The sequence below is a fragment of the Schistosoma mansoni genome, chromosome 6, assembly GCF_000237925.1.
Source record: "Schistosoma mansoni strain Puerto Rico chromosome 6, complete genome".
Lineage (NCBI taxonomy): Eukaryota > Metazoa > Platyhelminthes > Trematoda > Strigeidida > Schistosomatidae > Schistosoma > Schistosoma mansoni.
In genome coordinates, this window is record NC_031500.1 from 15,893,457 (window position 1) to 15,915,339 (window position 21,883).

General features: G+C 33.5%; 1 protein-coding gene across 1 annotated transcript in view; it reads right to left on the reverse strand.

The window, feature by feature from the left end:
• Positions 1-10,306: 10,306 nt before the first annotated feature.
• The window catches only part of Smp_059570 (hypothetical protein), a gene marked incomplete at its 3' end in the record, with an annotated part of 45,077 nt that continues 33,500 nt past the window's right edge, over positions 10,307-21,883 (reverse strand). Inside the window, exons 3-4 of the mRNA XM_018798406.1 lie at positions 19,010-19,184; positions 10,307-10,605 (exon numbers count right to left, since the gene is read on the reverse strand). Of these exons, the coding sequence (XP_018653351.1) occupies positions 10,307-10,605; positions 19,010-19,184 (474 nt within the window). The remainder of the gene's footprint in view (positions 10,606-19,009; positions 19,185-21,883) is intronic.

Sequence of the window (21,883 nt, forward strand, 5' to 3'; positions counted from 1 at the left end):
GTCAGAAAGTATCGTGATTGTTAATGAAAGTTCCATAGATTGATAAAGTGAAGACTTGAAATCACGATAATTCTATTCGATCAGTATTACTGGATGGTCAACGTTAACAGACAGATCTCACAATCACATAATAGATACTATTCTTATCATTATTGTTACTTTTAGAAAAATATTTCTTATGTGAATACGCATAATAGATTGAAAGAAGCCAAATAGTAGTTTCGGTGATTATATGTGATATTGAAACACATATTGGTGACTTAATCGTCAAGTAACTTTACTCAATGTGGGTAGTTTTGAGAGGATGAAAAAAACAGGCGTTCTTTTCTTGTTAAACATATGCTGCTCATCGAGGATTATATGTTCCTTTTGAACAGAGTTATCTCAATCACTTCAAATATACTTTCAATATACTGTCAATGTCTTTGTGTTGTCTAATGATTAGAAGTTGTTAAAGATGATTGTCCATTTAATCGCAATAAAGAAGATGAAATACAAACAAGCAACAGAAAGAACAATCATTGATAACCATTATTGAACTGATATCACACATCGCCGTTCTGTGCGAGTCTTCATTACTTCATTCTGTGTAATTGTTTGTGCTGGTTTGTCAGTTAAATGTTGCATTTGTGATAAGGAAGGGTAGAGTGCAGTACCTCACATCTACTTAACACTGTATGAGCCTATTATCGTTGCGTTCTTCAATTAATTCACCATACAGATAGTGTCATTCGGTCAATGATGAATACTTATGGAAATAATCATTGAGGTAATACATTTCGAACAATTTGAAAGGCCTCGAGATACATTAATCACATTGTGTTTTTCCTATTTATAACAAGATAGAAGTTGTATATTGACTGACTAACTATATAGATAAATCATCATACGTCAATTATTACTAGGGAAAGGAGGAAACATCGAATAGCAGTATATTTTTATCTATTTGATGTCTTCCTGTTGAAAATATTTTTTTTTATTTTTAAAATAAATTTAAAGTAAAATGCGTTAACCTTATTAACTTTTTTATGAAATTGATAGACAGAAAAAACTTTAACTAAAACAAAACTTTTTATATATAATTGAAATCATGAGTCAATTGAAGATAGACCACCGTGAAAAACCTGTAAGCACTGGATGGCTATTTCGTCCTATTGTTAGACTTCTCAGCAGTGCGCATCGACGATCTCGCCTCGCGAGATTCGAACTCAGGACCTACCAGTCTCACGCCAAAGCACTTAACCAATAGACCACCGAGCCGACATCGGTCAAGTGTTCTGGTGAGAGACTGGTAGGTCCTTGATTTGAATCTCGCAAGGCGCTTCATTTCAGTTCTTTCCTTATCGGTCTTCTGTCAAAATGCATTCTATGTCTGATCGTCGCCATATACTACTTATATGGATATAAGTAGACCACCCTACAATACTTCCGAGTTGTCTAAACTGCAAAACGTGTAGTCGGCATTGAATCTGGTAATTCATGTATGAAATTCAAACAACGTAACCATTAAACCATCTACTCAGCATAGCCAATATATAGCAACTCTTATATAGAAGAGATAAATAATATCTAACAATGAAATCCAATATGAAACATGTAATGTCGTTATTATTATTATTTGAAACAAAAGAGAACAAGTTAATTATTGAACTGAAAGAACAATATTTTTTTTGTTTTAATTAATTATTACTATTACTGTATACTTGGCAACAACAACAACAACCATAACAACAAAACAGTGAGGATAATAATGATAACAACAAAAAAGGTTTATTTAATTGATTAGAATTTGTGTCAAAAGTCCTTTGCCTGGAAACTATATATAAATAGTAAATAATAATAGTAATAATAATAATAGTAATAGTAATAATAATAGTAATAATAATAATAGTAATAATAATAATAGCAGTAATATGAGTGAGTATTGAGTGTAGTCATCTGTAAATAGTAATAATAATCAGAATGAGTTATGAATAGTACAGGAATAAATTGTCATTTTATTTGGCAAAATCATAGATCCATTGTGAATTATTGAATGAATAGACAATCAATGGACAGTTTAGAGGGAAACAAAATATACAATTGAACATGTTATTTTATGTTTTGAATTAAGAAAAACGAGTTGCTATGTATATATATATATATGTATACTCATAGTGGAGCAATATAGGCTGCTCACTAGCATTCACCATCCAACTCTGTCCTAGACAATTCTTTCCAGGTATTTCAAGTTGCTATTCTTCCTCTTCATGTCTGTTTCCAATTCTCTGTGTAGTGTATTCTTCAGCCTTCCTCTTTTCGGTTTCTATTCAGGATTTCAAGTGAGGAATTGCTCCACGATGCAGTTTGATGATTTTAGTAATGTATGTCCTATCCGTTTCCAAAATCTTTTTCTAATTTTTTCTTCAGCTGGAAGCTGGTTTATTGCCTCCCACAGTGGAGTGTTGCTGACAGTACCTAGCCAACGAACATTGAGTATCTTTAGCCTGTAGCTCTTCTAGAGAAACTGCTGCGAGTTAGTTTTCTACGGGATGTGGTCGCTAACCCCATGCTTAACCCTTCTCCTTTACCCGGGCTTGAGACCGATGGTAACTCTAGAAGAGCTACAGTATTCCCCAGGACAGGATTTAATGGAGAATACTGGTGGGTGATCCATACTTCCCAACTAGGGGTAACAGGCGTAAGTAGTTAAGTACGTAAGTATCAGTCAGTATTGATGTCTATTTGATTATGCTTGTTGGTAACAGTTTATTTTGATATAACGAAATATGATGATACCAATTTTTATAAGTCTATATTCACATAACATTCAAGTCTGTTGCTAAGACGCTACACCATTCACAATAAAAATTGTGAACACAATTAAACAATGTGAATAATTTATACCGATTTTACAGTGAATATAAATTAAGATGCATGTAAACACTGATACACAAATTCAATGTTATATTGTAAACTAAAAATTCTTATTATCGATGACATTTCTCCCTGAAGCCCTTGTAATAATAATAATAATAGTAATAATAAGAGGTTTTGTGGATATAATAATAATTTTTTAATACTTGAGATCCTGGAATTCTTGTGCGAAGCAGTGATCAGAGGAGTTCAAACAGGTCTGTTCTGAGATAGTAACTCACTGATGACAATGGTGAATATGTCGCTTAATTTCGTAGATTATTTTAAGTTAAACATTAACACCGTTGGATGCCGGTCGGCTCAGTGGTCTAGAGGTTAAGCGCTCGTGAAACGAGACTAATAGCTCCTGGGTTGGAATCTTGTGAGGGGTGATGGTGGATGTGCGCTGCTGGGGAGACCCATAGGAGGATGAAACGGCCGTTCAGTGCTTCCAGGTCTTCCATGGTGATCCAGCTTCAATTGACTCATCATCTCATCTATTAAATAATGATAATAAGCAAATTTTCTTTTGATGGTGCCTTATTCTCTAGTCTGGATAGTTAACAGTAGAATATTTTTATTGATTTTATCCCTTTAGATATAATCTAGGTTTACTCAAATTAAAAATAAATTGATGAGGGTAATGAAGTTATTAAAACCAATTACTATTGTAGCGAACGAGAACATAAGAAAAGACAATCGATTGCATTTGAATGGAAAATCACGGGATCAGTTAGTAAAATCTGAGGACTATACAGTTAATACTTCATTTGCAACATGTCAATCAATCGTCTTAGACTTCATTGTTCTTTCATTTATCACAGCAATCATTCACTGTTCTCGTTCTCTCTCCTTCAATCTTCTTAACTTTATGCCTTCAAACATTTCACTTTCGATTGATGATACATACTACTTATATCTGACAACATCAGTAGCACATACCACACCATAATAACTCATTACAATATAAAGTAGGCTCTAAATAATATTGTTTAAAATAGAAATGAAATTTTCAAACTTATACATCCATTAAACGTATCTTCATGTAAAATGAATATTTTCCTTATCACTAACTTATCATATACCTTAAATTCAATTCATAATCATTTAATCTAACTTATATTTTATATAGTTGAAATCATGATTCAATTAAAGCTAGACCACCATGGAAAACCTGAAAGCACTGGATGGCTGTTTCATCCTCTTGTGGGACTCCTCAGCAGTGCGCATCCACGATCTCACCTCGCGAGATATTATATTAAAAAATAATTACAATAGTAAACTTTTATATCCCGTGGAGATTTATGAATGGTAACTTTTGAGGACTATTTATGGACCAATATGATATGTATATTTTCTATTGTATAATTGTTAGGTAACTTAAGTTCCTTTATTATTTTGACCCACAGACCATCATTATACGATTCACCGTTTTGGAGTTATCCCTAGTCTATTAATAACTGTTCCCTCTATTCACAGCCACATTTGGCCAAATCTTGTACAAATGTTATTTTCTATTTTATTGGTACGATGTGGTCAGTTTGTTTGGTATATAAACCCAGTATGTTTGAGAATAATGATTCATATTGCATAGACTTTTATTAGTGTTCCGGAATTAACTGGCTGGGCTGGGCAGATAACAGGATTGATAAGTACTCAAGACTGCTCATACGACTTTTGTGTATCATTGCTCTGATCGATCATTCACTCCTCTCCAATTTGCGGCAATCATCACGTCATATATTAAACAGGGCATGCACGCACGCAAGCACGCACGCGATATAACAGGAACTATATTATTACCTTAAGACTAAATTTTTTCTATTATCAATCTAATCAATATTGTTACTATGGTAAAACTGTATAACGAAAATGTATCTAGATTAGTTCTAATATTAATTACTGAATCTTATTTTTTATCGAATTCCATAGAATTTCCTCAGCAATTACATTTTCAGGGTACAAGTTAAAAAAAAACAAAAAAAAATGTAGAAAATATGGTAAATAAGAGTTTGAATAAAATGAATCATTTCTTAATTAAGCAATGATGGACAGTGGTCAGTAATGGAATTCTGTTTTGAACCCGTTAACTGAGGGGATGTAGCTAAGTGAATAATGTGATTGAAAGTATTGATGAAGCAGTTAGAACAGGATGTATATAAGCCAATAAGAAACTGATCAATGGGACACATTACTCAGTTGTCTTTGAAACTATGAATTGTTTTTCTTTTGATGTTGTTGTTGATAAGAAACTATGCAAATTGGTGACCATTGATTTTATAATCTATAAATTTTATTTGTCATTGCGTTTGTTCATAGGTTACTATTTGATTCTCATCAACAATATTTTCGTTCCATTTTCATGTTTTGAAAAATTAAAAATATCAAAGAAATCGACTTTATATTGAACAGAAAAAAAAACAAACAAAGCAAATATGGATAGTGGCTAGCAGTGGAATCCAGGATGCACGTTTCGTCCCATTTCCGACTCGTCAGTTTGATGTAGCTGCATCTCAGAGTTGATGTTCACTCTGAGACTTGAACCCAGTACCTTTCACTTCAAACGCCATCACGTTATCCACTTAGCTACTGAGTACTGATAGCCACTTGCATGTGCAATGGGGTGAAGTTTAAATTCACTTAGTATTATTTGTTTGAATCTTCTCGGTGTTGTTTAGGACTGCAAGTGATCAGTCTCTTATTGGCACACACATTAGTTAAATGCACCTGCATCACAGCATTAATGTTCACCCTGGGACTCTTACTCAGTACTTTTCGCTTCAAACGCCATTACGTTATCCATTTAGCTACTGAATCCTGATAGCCATTTACTAATACAATGGAGAATATTAATACAATAGAGACTGATCAATTGTAGTCCCATACATCAATAGGAAGATTCAAACAAACAATACCATGTGAATTGATTAAAATAGTTTCCAAGTGAAAATTACAAAAAAAAACATACTAGAGTTAAATCAATAAAATAATAAGGATTAATTCTATTTCCTTGGTATTTATTTTATTATTTTTTCTTTTTTTTATATCGATCTTACAATAAATTATGTCACTTCCTAAATGTTATTCTAATCAATAATGTAAACATGTGATTGAATTATTAAAATTAAAAAAAAATTTTTCTCTTCTTTTTTTATTTTGGAAACAATACGAACCCCACCCCCCCTTCAAAGTGTTTTATATACTCTGATTAGTGTGATTTTAATCGATGAAAAAAAACTTTTCCCCTTTTATAAAATCATTGAAATGTGACTTATTTTTTTTTAGTTCTTTTAATAAGGTCAATGTTATTTTTTTGACATAGGGGTATTTAAGGAATGATAGTACATTAGTCAATAAGGTTGTGAATGTTCATCAACTGAGATGATTTGGCTACGTGTTACATATGCTTGAACACTCTGATTACCACGAAGCGTAATGCTGACTAGTATTGGGGATGATTGAAAGAAAGTTAAGAGCGGCTAAATCGACTGAAATATGATATTTATCTTTGAAGTCACTAACTTCTAGTTTGAACCATATTGGTAGATGTAGACGACTTGGTTAAAGTGAGCGTGACTATTGTAACTAGTGGTTGAAGACTCTGTGTGACATGATTAGGTATTGATTACAACAGGAATAGGTGTATACAGACTTTGTCTTCCTTAAACCGTGATATTAAAATTACTTTCTTTCTACGAGCCAATTCCTTCTTCCTGTATTATATCTTTATAGACAATCTTTCTTTTATATATGACTACAATCGAAGTAATTACTTCTATGAATTTGGTGTTGATCTTGTTGTGCTAATGAGGTGTAGGAACGTGAACCGATGCATATATGTGGCTGGTCCTACGTTGTAGTTGATTGACTGACATTTTCTGACGAATAAATAAAATTTTAAAGCTTTCTATCACCGATTAAAGTATATGAATCGATAAATGTCAAGGGTAATGCAAAAAATCAATTTGGATCTTACAATCTACATTAGGCTTACTTTGAAGAATGTTAATTATATTTAGGAAGAAAAACGCAATCTTATTTTGCCAAATGTTTTTAAAATCTCGGTCTTGGATTAGTTTATAGAGTTTGGTGAAATCAGCGGGTCAATCAGGAGTTGAAGAGGGAGATATATTATGATACAATGATCTTGAGTGCTGTTAGAGGTATGGGGTCAGTTATCACTTCCGGGTTACCCACGCAGTGGAAGGGTTCTTCTGGAGGTAACTGAAAAAATTGGGTTACAGGTGGTCTTAGTGACCTGGGAGCGTAACCTCAGTGCCCAAGAGACAACTGCTTGAGGTGTGTCACACACGACCTTTTTGTAATTTTGGTGTTATCTCCGTACTTGTTGAAACCTTGCCACCGGAGACGGATATCCGTGGGATAAGTCGAGGTGTGCAATTTTAGGGTCGACCTTTTCTAACCCCACCTCTTCTTGTGGGAAGGAAGCGTCGCTGTTATGCTGTTTTTCTGAAGGAAACACCTTACTGCTGTCACAGTTCCGTACAGTAAGCAGTACGACTTCGCCTTCGAACCTTGGTTTTGCTGATTTTAGTCTTACCACTCTTCAGCCGACCTGCATGGCATGATAGGACCTTGAGGAACGATTGTTCCACCCAGTATAGCTCGATTGGCTCATCACGATAAACAAACTTGACCGTCACGTCAAGGTAGCAGCAACGGTCGGGAAATCAACATTTACTAACATTTGTTTGATAAATTGTAGTTGGATAAATCATAAGAACATTTGTAAGTTATAAGTTAAACAACGTATGCCTGAATAGCTAAACAAGTGTTCCACATTTTAATGAAGCTTTAATCTTCACAATTAACATTATCAAACGAATTAGAATAGAAAGTTGGAAGTTGACATGATTTTCTGTAATCCAACCTCATAACGACAAACATAGGTTTGGTATACTCAGTCAATACTGTAAGCAAAATTATCAATATCATGGTACAATTTTCTAATGTTAGCTGGTTAAATAAAATTAACAGAAAGATTTGAATTTGAAGGTTTCTCGCTAGTCGGTGGTACTCAGTAAACTGTACCTACAGTATATGTTTAATCAATCTCAATAGTGTGATTAAAACCAGCTTCAACTATTATTTCTATCAGAATCACTAATCATGAGCTATTTCGAATTATCCTGTATAGCACTGGGATATTCACACAAACTGGTCACCATGTAAACAATCTTTTATTTCCTAGTCGTTATTTCAGCTTCAGCTCAATATCTCAATATGATTACTGGTTTTAATTGTTTGATATAATCATGTAGATATTAAGCTATTCGGCTAGGGAACAATAATGATACAATGATGATTCGGATCTCATTTATCCCATTTATCATGAAATTTCAGTTCAGAGTCCCTTTATGATTATCTTCTTAACCAGTCACGAATAATACGACCATACTCTACCAACTCATTCAAATAAGTTACACGATAAAGATCGATAAGTAATAAAGATATGATAAAATACTTTTTAATTACTATTAAGCGATCGGTTCATCTACCTAACTACTATTTTATAACCTCCGATTAACTAACATTCAAAACAGAACAATTCTATCAAATGACAAGTTGTATAAATTCACTTGGTATTGTTTGTTTGAATCTTCTCATTGATGTTTAGGACTGCAAATGATCAGTCTCTATTTTGGCATATGTGCATCCTGTGCGTATCGCCTCGATATAGCCCTATTTCACAAGCATTATAAGCAAAGATGGATAGTGGCTAGCAGTGGAATCCTGAACGCGCGTTTCGTCCTATTTAGGACTCGTCAGCTGGATGTACAAACAAGTGGCTATTATAATTCAGTAGCTGAGTGAATAACGTGATGGCGTTTGAAGCGAAAGGTACTGGGTTGAAGTCCTATAATGAACATCAACTCTGATATGCAGGTACCTCCAGCTGTCGAGTCCCAGTTTGGAAATACATGCGCATCCTGGATTCCACTGCTAGCCACTATTTTCTTTGCCTATGACACAAATTGCATTGCTTTTTAAGAACGTCAACTACCAATGAACACTACAAGTGTATTTATGAATAGAAATAAAAAACAAACAAAAAAACAAGTTACAACTCATCTACAAATTTAGAAATAAATAAATAAACAAATTAAAGAAGAAAAAAAAACACGATAGATTGCGTAATCTTTCTTTTCTTATGAATTTTATTTTACAATAAACTACTCTTTACAAGTTACATGTTTTGTTGTCTTTATGTATCTTTGAATAACTCACTCCCTCTCTCTCTCTCTGTCTCTGGTTGCTAACTTACATTTTATTGATTTTTTTTTTCAATATTATAGCGGTAAGATAAAAATAAAAAAAAAGTAGTTGTCAAGATGTGAATTAAAAAAGTAAATGATAATCATAACAATGATAATTGGTAGATAATGATGACAATGATGAATGTTGTTTTTTTGTTTTTCTTTGGTATATAAAGTATGCGACAAGATCAATCGTATGTGTGTGTGTGTCTGTCTGTATCTGGGTGTTTCATTTATTTCCATATGGAAACAAAAAAATTCCGAACAAACAAAAAAAACAAAGAGAGAAAGAAAGAAAGAGGGAAGAGATTATCATCATATAAGATTAAAAACCAATTTTGATCTGAAATTAAAAAATACATGTTTTGTCTAAATGAAGTAAATTCATTTAAACTAATATTGGCGGAAAATTCAAATCAGAAATATCTCATATTGTTTTTGTAAAATGTTTTTACGCTTCTTCTTTCCTTTTATCGGGATAATACAATTTTGTCTGTTATTAAACATTATTACTATAGGTACACATCTATCTATCTATCTATCTATCTATCTATCTATCTATCTATCTATCTATATACTGTTGATCTTGATAGAGTTCTGTTTTCTGAGTTGGATGGTTTGATCGTCGAACTTTCATCATTCTTCTGAATAACATTATCAGTACACAAACAAAAAACTCCATCAAAATCATCCATCTATACTATAAATTTTTCTCCAGCATATACTACTGATATCGTCTGTTGTCAGAGTATATGATTATAAACTGTAATTCACCTGAAATTATGTATATATAATTATTTCATTCTATACAATAATAATAATACAATATAACAAATAGATTGTTATTTATACATATGTCATTTCATCTTATAACAATTAAATTAAACTATATATATATGCATAGTTACCATGGCAACAAAAAAACAAAAAAATAAATAACCGAAATGTCACTCAGTTTCAAATTTTTTTAAAAAAAATATATCTCGAAGATGTAAAACATGTTCTGAAATGAAATCATAGATGATTTTTTTTTATTTTTATTTTTGTTGGTAAGGATATGTACGTTTGTTGTGTACACACACACACACACACATAAATGTAGTTTCTTTTTTTCTTTTCTTTTTTTTCTTTTTTTAAACTAAACTTTGTTCATTTTTTTTTGTTGTAAAATGTTTTCTAAAAAATTTCATGACATTATTAGCTGGTGTTTTTAAGGCGGTAATAGAATTTTTACTTTTTGTTAAATTATTTAATCCACCCTTTTTTTGTAATTCAATCATACGATCATAACGTTCACGTTCTTTTTGTACATTTTTTTGCTGTTCTTTTATAGCAATTAATATACCAACTAATAAATCATCAACACGATGATTAATTGATGTAGATATTTCATAGAAACTACATGAATAAATTTGAGCTAAATTTTTTCCATCTATTTAAACAAAACAAAAAAAAGAAATTATATATATGAGTTAATATTGATAATACCAGAAGGGGGGTTTTGTGGATATTATAGTTGAGATCATGGGACTGCATCTTCTCACGATGCTCCATTGTGTTGTGGACTAGATCCTTAGGTCAAAGTCTCTGGGTGTGCCCCCCTTAAGAAAACTATCTGCTTCAGTTTGAGCACTTGAGCAGTACCACAGCCCTCACAGAAATCAAATGAGATTTGTGTGGCGCATATGTATCTGGTGCTTCCTTGTACCAATATTTATGTTTTGAAATAAATAAATAAATAAAATATCGAACTACGTTTTCTAATTATTGCTGTAAACATTCAAATGAGTATTAACTTTTCGATCGTTGAAATCATAAGTCAATTGAAGCTAGATCAACATGGAAAACCTGGAAACATTGGACGACCGTTTCGTCCTAATGTGAGATTCCTCAGCAGTACGCATTCACGATTCCAACTCAGGATCTATGTGTCTCGCGCGCGAGCGCTTAACCTCTAGACCACTGATCCGGTCGGTATCCATTGGTGCTAATGTTTAAGTTCTACAGATGCATGAAATTGAGCGATATTGTACACTGCTGAGGAATCTCACAATAGAACGAAACGATCATCCAGTGTGTCAAGGTTTTCCATGGTGGTCTAGCTTCAATTGACTTATGATTCCAACTATCGAAAAGTTAATACTCACTACATCAACTAATCATCTACACGATGATTAATTGATGTAGAGATATCATAGAAACTACATGAATAGACTTGAGCTAGATTTTTTCCATCTGTTTAAAAAACAAAAAAAAATTGAATACATGAGTTAATATTGATAATATCAGAAGGGGGTTTTGTGGATATTATACTAATTTTTTTAAATAGTTGAGATCATACGTCACTGAATGGCCGTTTCATCCTATTGTGGGACTCCTCAGCAGTTCGCATTCATGATTTCAACTCAGGATCTATCAGTCTCGAGGGCGAGTGCTTAACGTCTAGATCACTGAGCTGTCCAAAATCCAACGTTGTTAATGTCTAACTTCAATTAATCCGTGAAATTGAGCGACATTGTGCAATGCTGAGGAGTTCCACAAAAGAACGAAACGGTCGTCCAGTGTGTCCAGGTTTTTCATGGTGGTTTAGATTCAGTTGATTCATGATCTCAACTATCGAAAAGTTAATACTTGATTGAATGATTATAGAAATAATTAGAAACCTTGTTCGAAATTTTATTTATTTATTTATTTCAACACATAAATATTGGTACAAAGGGGCACCAGATAAATTTGCGCCACACAAATCAACTTAGACTGACTCGTGAATTCAACTGTGAAAATATTACCATCCCCACAAACCCACATACTAATAATTTGTTTTCTCTTTATGTAAACATTTCATTATATGGAGATAATATCACTGAATCGTTTTTTTTGTGGAAGTATATTATATATTCAGCATAAATCAGACGTTTTTCGAGAATAGATTGATTGTGATCAGCAGTGGAATCAAGGATACAGGTTTCATACTATTTGAGATTGAATAGCTGAATGAATTAATGTTGATTTTTATACTGAGACTCAAATTCAGTATCTATCATTTTGAACACCAATAAGTTGTTGACTGAGCCACTGATTTCAGATTGCTGCTAACGTTTTCTACAGGTTTCATGTTTATATCATGATTTGAAGTTGTTTTCATTATACTAACATTGATGTTAGTGACTGAATTTTGACTAATCTTTGATGGTATATGATCATCCTGTGCAAAATACCTCTATTTGGCGTTTTGTCACAAATTTTTCCAAGATTAAAGTTTCATCCCTATTCTCGGCTTACCTTGACAGACAACAAATGACTACAGCTCACATGATTGACTTCTGAGTACTTGATGTTGCTTGACAGGTACAATAACTTTGGAAACTAAATTGTGACTCAACACTTCATGTATTCATGAGATAAATATCCAACGATTATTATTGAGTGTTATCAATGGATATATGCCATACTTTCACAAATGAAGTTTTTATCACTGAATCTCTAGGGGATCGATTTTTTATACAGTTGCCATTCTGTTTTTTATCACTAATACGGATCGATGTATATTCACATTGAAGAAATCAACAGTTGGTTTTAGTTTTCTTTACTGAAATGACTCGTATTCAATTCACAAACGAAAGATGTGATATGTTTTAAAAGTAAATGAAATTCGAAACAAAACTATCCTCATGAGTAGTACTTGGAGGATTTTAATTTATTTAGACTGCTTAATTTGGAATATTTTATTTATTATTTATTTGAACACATATATTGGTAAAGGGGGCAGCAGATGTATGTGTGCCACACAAATCTCATTTGTTTTGTGTGAGGGCTGTGATACTGCCCGGGTGCCCAGACTGAAACAGGTGGTTTACTTAGGGGGCCACACCCGGAGCCTTTGACCTAAAGGTTTAATCCACAACGCAGTGGAGCATCGTAAGGAGATGCAGTTCCAAGGTATCCGGTGACAAACGATTGATTCATACGCCATTTGTTCACTCAGGATACCGTTGCCCATGTGCACCATTGGTTTAGAATGAAGGTTTTCCAACTCCCTTGGGTGAACTCGTCGTGTCCACCGGTGCGGTTAAAGCGCCGGACATTCAATTTTCGTCCTCCTAATTTTGTAAACATCACCCCCGCCACGAGAAGACATGAATTCGGTGTTAATGAATATTCTTTAGAATGATAACCAAAAACCTCATAATTAAAATTTGTAGATAACAGTAAAATTTCACAATCAAAATTATTTGTCTCAGCTATAAACTCTCCTTATAGTTACACAATTTTAATATTTTTCTGGTTATTGACATTTGGTAGAGATTTTTTAGGTAATTTTAGTAGTTAAAATCATGAGTCGATTGAAACTAGACTAACATGGAAAACCTAGAAGCATTGGAAGGCTTTTTCGTCCTAGTATAGGACTTCTTAGCAGTGCTCATCGATGATCCCGCCTCGTGAAATTCGAGTTGTTGGATGTCGGCTCAGTGGTCTAGAGGTTAAGCTCTCATGCGCAAGACCGATAGGTTCTGGATTAAGGTTTCCAAGTTTTTCATGGTGATCTAGCCTTAATTGATTCATGATTTCAACTATAATAATATTTCATTAAAATATTTTTATATACGTGTTTAATGAATCAATACAAATCAATGAATTCCGTAAGTTCTTTGCTTCTGAAAGACTTAAGAAACAATACTTACCAATTACCCCTTAAAAAAAAGGTGGAGTTCAACATAATAAATACTGATGTGTGGGCGAGAATGACAGTGATTGGTTGTCTTGATGAGTCAGACATTAGAGGTGATGACAGGTGTTATGTGTTATATATATCCCCCTATCCTTATTATGTATTGACTGTTCCTTGTTGATGGACACTTATTGATTGACTGTTCCTTGTGTCAGATTTTGGTGTGGAAATATATTGACGTTATAGTCAGGCTAATCTCATGTTCTTGATCTGAGTTCTGTTGAAGTCCTGTAGAATAGAAACTGGGTGGGAATCTACTGTAGATATTCGTCTAAGGTAAATTAACGTCCCACATACGTGTAAGAAGTGAAAGTACTGTTATAACCATAAACCCATAAAGTTATAACCAGCATCCTTTAAGTTTATAACAAATACCATAGACTGATTTCAACTAAACAATAGAAGTTCGTTAAGTGAATCGTTAAATTAGAACTTAGTATTTATGAAAAATTCAATAATTCGATTACTAAGAAATATTTCAAGTATACACTACTCACATGCTAGAACAAGACAATTGTTCTCTGCTTTTTCTGATTTACAATATTTATCTAGTCTAAATTAGTTTTTAATAGAAATTATCTTCATCTTGAACGGTATCCATGATTCTATAGATTTTAAATAAAATTTTCAACAATACATCAAGTTCAATAATACATGATTGTCATTCAGTCAGGTAGTCAAAGTGTAGAACTTGATTCTTGTGTACATCGATCAAAGTTACCATACCTCATTAGTATATTGAGATGAAATTATCAGATTGAATATTAGACTTAATAACAGTATCAATGATAATGGAAAAAATTATGCATCGAAGATATAATTCGAGAGGTATATATAAATTAATGAGTAACCTAGAATCTTGAGAATTTTTGTTGCGGGGGGGGGAAGAGTGAGAGAAGACAAAGAACAAATGTATCAGCAATTTTAAACCATTTACTTAATATTGTTTGTATGAATTTAAGTGAATTTAAACTTCACCCCATTGCACAAGCAAGTAGCTATCAGGACTCAGTGGCCGAGTAGGTAACGCGATGGTGTTTGAAGCGAAAGGTACTGAGTTTGAGTCCCTGAGTGAATATCAACCTTGAGATGCAGATACATCCAGCTGATGAGTCTCAAATAGGACGAAACACGCGTCCTGGATTCTACTGCTAGCCACTATCCAATTTTAAACCATGTCTTACAACTTAGTAATTGTGACATACACATACTAATTTCATATTTATCATATGATTAATACAATGAACTATGAATAGAATAATAAAAGGGGGGAGGGATAAATGAGAGAGAGGGGATGAAATATATGTTTCCAATAACTTTATTGAATCAATAAATAATGAAATGTTTTCCAGTTTGTTTGTTTGTTTTCCTTTCGTCGTTTTTTTTTTGTCTTTTAAAAACAACCAAATAATGAGAAATAAGATGAAAGGAAGCTAATGAATAATTAATGTACATAACAAATAATAATTCAATTATTTGACTTTATTTATGTATACATGGGTCCTTTTATTGACATATATGTATATATATGTTTTGATGGTTATTAGTAATGAATCCACCTTTTTCTTGCCTTTTTATTATGTCATTTCATTTGTTATTCTTGTTATCATTAAGTAGTTTTGATGTAGGTTTGTTCTCTGAGCTGGATGGTTTGATCGTGGAGCTTTTGTTATATCCTGGCGAAGATATAAGTACGGGTAACTCCCAGGACCTAATATTAGACGATTATTCTTTATGTATTCTTATTGTATAACTATTCAGTAACTAGATTATCTATATCTATATTCATCTTATTACAAGCTTCATTTTGACCTATAGATTATTATTATACGATTTACTGTCCCTCAATTATATTCAGTTTATTAATTATTGTATCCCGCGTTCACAACCACATTTGGCTTGGTTTTGTACAAATATTATTTTCTATTTTATGGTGTGCCGCGGTCTGTCTGTTTGGTATATAAACCGAGTATCCTTGAAATATTACGATTCGCATAGATTTCGCATAAAGAAGCTGCTATTGGTGTTGTGGACTCAAGTGGACGGGCTAGGCGGATTAAGGACCAATAAGGACGCGAGATTACTCATACTGATTGGACGTCCTTGATTGTCACTGTGTTAAGGTCGGGGAAGTCGTATTTCTATTGGTGGATAATTCACGCGAGTTACGTCCTTGTTTAATTTGTAAGGTCATAACAAATTAGCGACGACCCTGATCAAGACACAACAGTTTTCATTGTCCTTCTAAACGACATCATCAGCACAAAAAGTGAAGTGTTTGAATTTCTCCATATGTGATTCACAGCTTGTCCTGTGCACCTCGATGTTGATTGGTTCTTATTGACCCACTCATCATTAAGTGGTCCATTTTTTAGCTTTGCTGAGGAGATCAGCTAGAATAAGGCCTAGAGGTGAGCCCATTGGCTAACCCGTCTATTTGTTTGGAATAAGTATTGTTGAAGACAAAATAAACATTCAGGGGTACATCTTAAGAGTAGTTCCTTCAGATAATCTCTCAGGCAAGCTAATGTTGATTTGTTCTTTTGATATTTGTTTACAAATATACACTCAATAGTCTTGATAAGTGGTACGTTGGTAAACAAAGGCACTATATCCAATGAGAACATATTTCTCGTGCTAATAATCATATTTTCCATTTTGGAAGTGAAGTCGAAAACATCTTTTAGACTTATTCTAACAACTGATTTATGCTAAGGTTCTAAGATTCTCACTATCCACTTTGCAATTTTATGGTGAAAACGATTGTACATCTCTATAACTGGGCGCAGAGGAAGACCTGGTTTATGAACTTTAGGCAGAGCGTATAATCGTAGTGTATATGATCCAATTAGTTTAAAGGGGATTTGTTAGGATCACTGGGTATTGTTTCCAATGTAATCCTTTTTTTTGTACATCAGAACTATACCTCCTCCCCTTATCTAGTTTACTTATGATCAAGGTTTCATCTTTTCTTAGTTTTGTTAAAGAAGTTGATAAATAATTCATTTACATAACCAAAATAATAATTTAATTATTTAAGTTCATTTGTGTGTATACATATACACATATTGATGGTTACTAGGAATGAATTCACCTCTTTTCTTTCCTTTTTATTATGTCCCTTCTTTTGTTATTCTTGTTACCCATAAAAAGGGAACTGAAATCATTAAAATGATGTTTATTAAGAAGAAAAAGATGTTTCATTTTTATTAATTGAGTAAATTGTTTAAATTCATTTCAATTTTCTATTGGAGAAACTTTTGTAAACCTATGTAAAACAAAATGGATGAAGTTTTCCAGAGCTTCTTTGTTACGGGTACGAGATGTTTATGGTACTAACGATGTATGATACATTTTGGAGAGTGAAATTAAGAATTTTAGAATTTTTAAAGAGTATGTCATTCAAAGATTACCAAGTTGATGTTCAATTGTAAGATATTTACGGCCGGCGCACTGCTTAGCCACCAAATGTCCTGGTATGGTCGAGAGTGGGAAGAGTTAACTCTCCCTATCGAAATGCCCTCACATGCTCACGTGCATACAACCGCTGTCAGGAAAGTTCTACTCACTGCTATCTTCTGGCGCAGGTGTTGTTTACGAAATTGAGAGGACGAAAAGTGAATGTAAAGCGCTTTAACCGGGTTGGTGGACACGACGAGTTCACCCAAGGGAGTTGGAAAACCTTCATTCTAAACCAATGGTGCACATGGGCTCCAGGATACTGAGGGAAGAAATGGTGCATGAACCAACAGTCAGTCACCGGCTACCATGGGACTGCATCTCCTTACGATGCTCCACTGTCTTGTAGATTAGGCCTTTAGATCGAAGGCTCCGGGTGTGGTCCCCTAAGAAGACCACCTGTTTCGGTCTGGGCACCCGGGCAGTATCATAGACCTCACACGATTAAATGAAATGACGATTTTTTGTGTGGCGCATATATATCTGCTGCCTCCTTGTACCAATTTTTATGTGTTCAAATAAATAATAAATAAAATATTCCAAATTAAGCAGTCTAAATAAATTAAAATCCTCCAAGTACTACTCATGAGGATAGTTTTGTTTCGAATTTCATTTACTTTTAAAACATATCACATCTTTCGTTTGTGAATTGAATACGAGTCATTTCAGTAAAGAAAACTAAAACCAACTGTTGATTTCTTCAATGTGAATATACATCGATCCGTATTAGTGATAAAAAACAGAATGGCAACTGTATAAAAAATCGATCCCCTAGAGATTCAGTGATAAAAACTTCATTTGTGAAAGTACGGCATATATCCATTGATAACACTCAATAATAATCGTTGGATATTTATCTCATGAATACATGAAGTGTTGAGTCAAAATTTAGTTTCCAAAGTTATTGTACCTGTCAAGCAACATCAAGTACTCAGAAGTCAATCATGTGAGCTGTAGTCATTTGTTGTCTGTCAAGGTAAGCCGAGAATAGGGATGAAACTTTAATCTTGGAAAAATTTGCGACAAAACAATCTCAAATAGTATGAAACCTGTATCCTTGATTCCACTGCTGATCACAATCAATCTATTCTCGAAAAACGTCTGATTTATGCTGAATATATACTTCCACAAAAAAAACGATTCAGTGATATTATCTCCATATAATGAAATGTTTACGTAAAGAGAAAACAAATTATTAGTATGTGGGTTTGTGGGGATGGTAATATTTTCACAGTTGAATTCACGAGTCAGTCTAAGCTGAACCATCACTGAAAACCTGGAAGCACTGGACGTCCGATTTTCCCTAATGTTGGACTCCTCAGAAGTGTGCATCCAATCCATGTCGGGTGTGAGACAGTTATTTACCTCAGAGAATGGATAAATGGTTGCGCAAGATCAGGAATTGATTGAAGTTAGAAATTAACACCTTTGAACGCCCGCTTAGTGGCATACACGTTAAGCGCTCTCACGCGAGACCAAGAGTCCTGGATTCAGGTGCCGTATGCGAGTTCGTGGGGGTGCGTCACTGAGTAGTTCTATTCTAGGAAGAAACGCCCTTCCAATACTTCTAGGTTCTCAATGATGTTGTATCTTAGATCAACTAGTGAGTTCAGCTATGAGAAAACAAATTGCAAACAATTTAACCTACCTTCGCTAGATACAACTCGTGTTCTCACTAAATCAGATTTATTAGCTGCCAGTATTATAGCACTGGAACGTTTACATTGACTTAACAATAAACCGATTACTTTTCTTGCTGTATAAAATGAACCACGATCATCAACTGCATATATAACAAGATAAGCATCGGCTGTATCAACAATCTGTTTGGTTGAAAAAATAAATGAAAAAAAAAGACATTTGATACAATCATTAGAATGAAGCGAAATGTTAATTAATGCATTAAAAGCTAAAGTAATAACTCATAGGTGTGATAAAGCATGATATATATATGTACTTTAAGCAACTTTCAAGTTTGAATAGAGTTATATAACGGTTAACAGTTTTTGATGGAGTTTTGTTCTCTGAGCTGGATGGTTTAGTCGTGGAGCTTTTATCGTTCTTCTGAACGAAATCATCAGCTACAAATCTCCACTATTTTAAAACGACTAACAGTGGAATATAGGATGCGTGTTTTATCCTATTTGGGAATCAGTAAATGGATACATCAACATCGCCACTAGGCTTCAGGTGTATACAGTTGACAAGTCACACATAAGATCAAACGTACGTCATGGATTCCATTGATAACCATTATCCTTCTCTACGTAAAATGCTTGTAACGTAGTAAGAATGTCGAATCGATCTGCAGAAAATATGCAATTGTCAAAAGAAACTGACCGATTGCTATCCTTAACATCAACATCCAGAATTAAATGACCCTACAAATGAATTAGAGATGAGTTTCAATCAAAACTTATTGAGAACTGTTTCAATTTCCAAGTACAAGAAATAAAATTAATATTTTGTTTCTGTTATATCCCGTGGAGATTTATGAACGGCAACTTCTAGAACTATTAATGAACCAATATGATATGTATATTTCCTATTGTAAAATTGTTAAGTAACTAAACTATTCATATCCGTATCCCTCTTATTATAAGCTTTATTTTGATCTATGAACTATTATTATACGATTTATCATTCTTGAGTTATCCCCAGTCTATTGATTACTGTTTCCCACATTCACAACCAGTTTTGGCTGAATCTTGTACAAATGTTATTTTCTATTTTATGGTACGATGTGGTCAGTTTGTTTGGTATATAAACCTAGTATGTTTGAGAATAGTGATTCATATTGTAGAGGCTGTTATTGGTGTTCTGGACTTGACTGACTGGGATAGGCAGATAGCAGGACTGATAAGTACTCAAGACTGCTCATACGACTTTCTTGTATCATTAATCCGATCTATTAATTCACTCCTCTACAATTAGAGGTCTTATAACATCATATACGTCAACTGGACACGCACTCAAGCAATCAATATAACAGTTTCATCGTTACGATGAACAATTCCAAAATCTGTTGCAACACTTAATAATCTTTGGCGTGAGACTATCATTTATAGATAAACCAATCAGATTTAAGATAAAAGATTTTAGATTTTGGCGCAACATTCATCCATCCATTTAATCAAACAGCGTCTTGGGATTTTATCTGATATCAGTTTGTAATGAAAAACTATACATCTAGTTCCTAGCCCTAACCATCAACTAAGAATCATAATCCATATTCTTCAAACTACTTTATAACACTCATTTAGCCTTAGTAACTAGGTAGACATTCACAAGGTCACTTTGACGTCGTTCAAAGATCATCATAAATGATAGTGTCACCATAATAATTTCCGTTATAATAAATCAGATAAAACAATGAACATGTAACTAATTATAAGCAAAGATGGATAGTGGCTAGTAGTGGAATCCAGTTTGAAGCGCGTTTCGTCCTATTTGGGACTCGTCAGCAGGAGTTACCTGCATCTCAGAGTACATGTTCACTCTGTGACTCGAACCCAGTTCCTTTCGCATCAAACGCCAGTTGCAATCCTAAACATCAATGGGAAGATTCAAACAAATAATACTAAGTGAATGTAACCCATTAGCAATTACATTTACAGTACTGTTTAATGAATTTGTAATTTTGATAAAACCTGATCATTTCATCTTATCAATTACCATCTGGTTAGATAACAGATAACAACAAAAGATAAACCCTCTTGAAATTCATAATTATAATACATAAAACAATGAAATGAAATTGTAGATTTCTAAGGGAGATTATCTTTTAAAAAATGATTAATCACTAAGACATAAGGAAGGATACAACTTTTCATCAATATCTGTTATTCATTCTATAAGCAGTCACCTATCCCATACCTTATATGGTTGGACGACAATTTTCATGGCTTCATATTGTAGTGAATGAGAATAGAAGTGGGAACAATCGAATGTGGTTGAACAAAAAATTACAGAATGTTTTAGTAAAATCTGAGAACCATATAGTAAATATTTCATTTGTAAAATGTCAATCAATCGTCTCAGACTTCATTGTTCTTTCATTTCCACAACAATCATTCACTGTTATCGTTCTCTTTTCTTCGATCTTCTTAACTTTGTGTAATCAGGCATTTCACTTTCGATTGATGATATATACCGTGGTGTAGGCTACTTATATCCGCACAAGTATTATATAGCTATGGTCGGGCATTGAATGTATTTCAGTAGAAGATCGATAAGGAAAGAATGGGAACGGGACGCAGTTGGTATGAGAATACATGAACAATAATAATCGGTGACTATGGACTGATATTTGCAGAAGGAATGGCCAAGATTGAGGCGATTGATTATTAATTTACAAATTAACTGTTTACTATATGGTTGTCAGATTTACGTGAGATAGTCTGTAATTTTCGTGTCAAATACATTCGATCGATAGTATTCGATTAGCACTAAGAAGGACTTGACACGCATGACATTGATCACCACCCAGTGATCAATCAATTGTGATTACATCTCCGTCCTA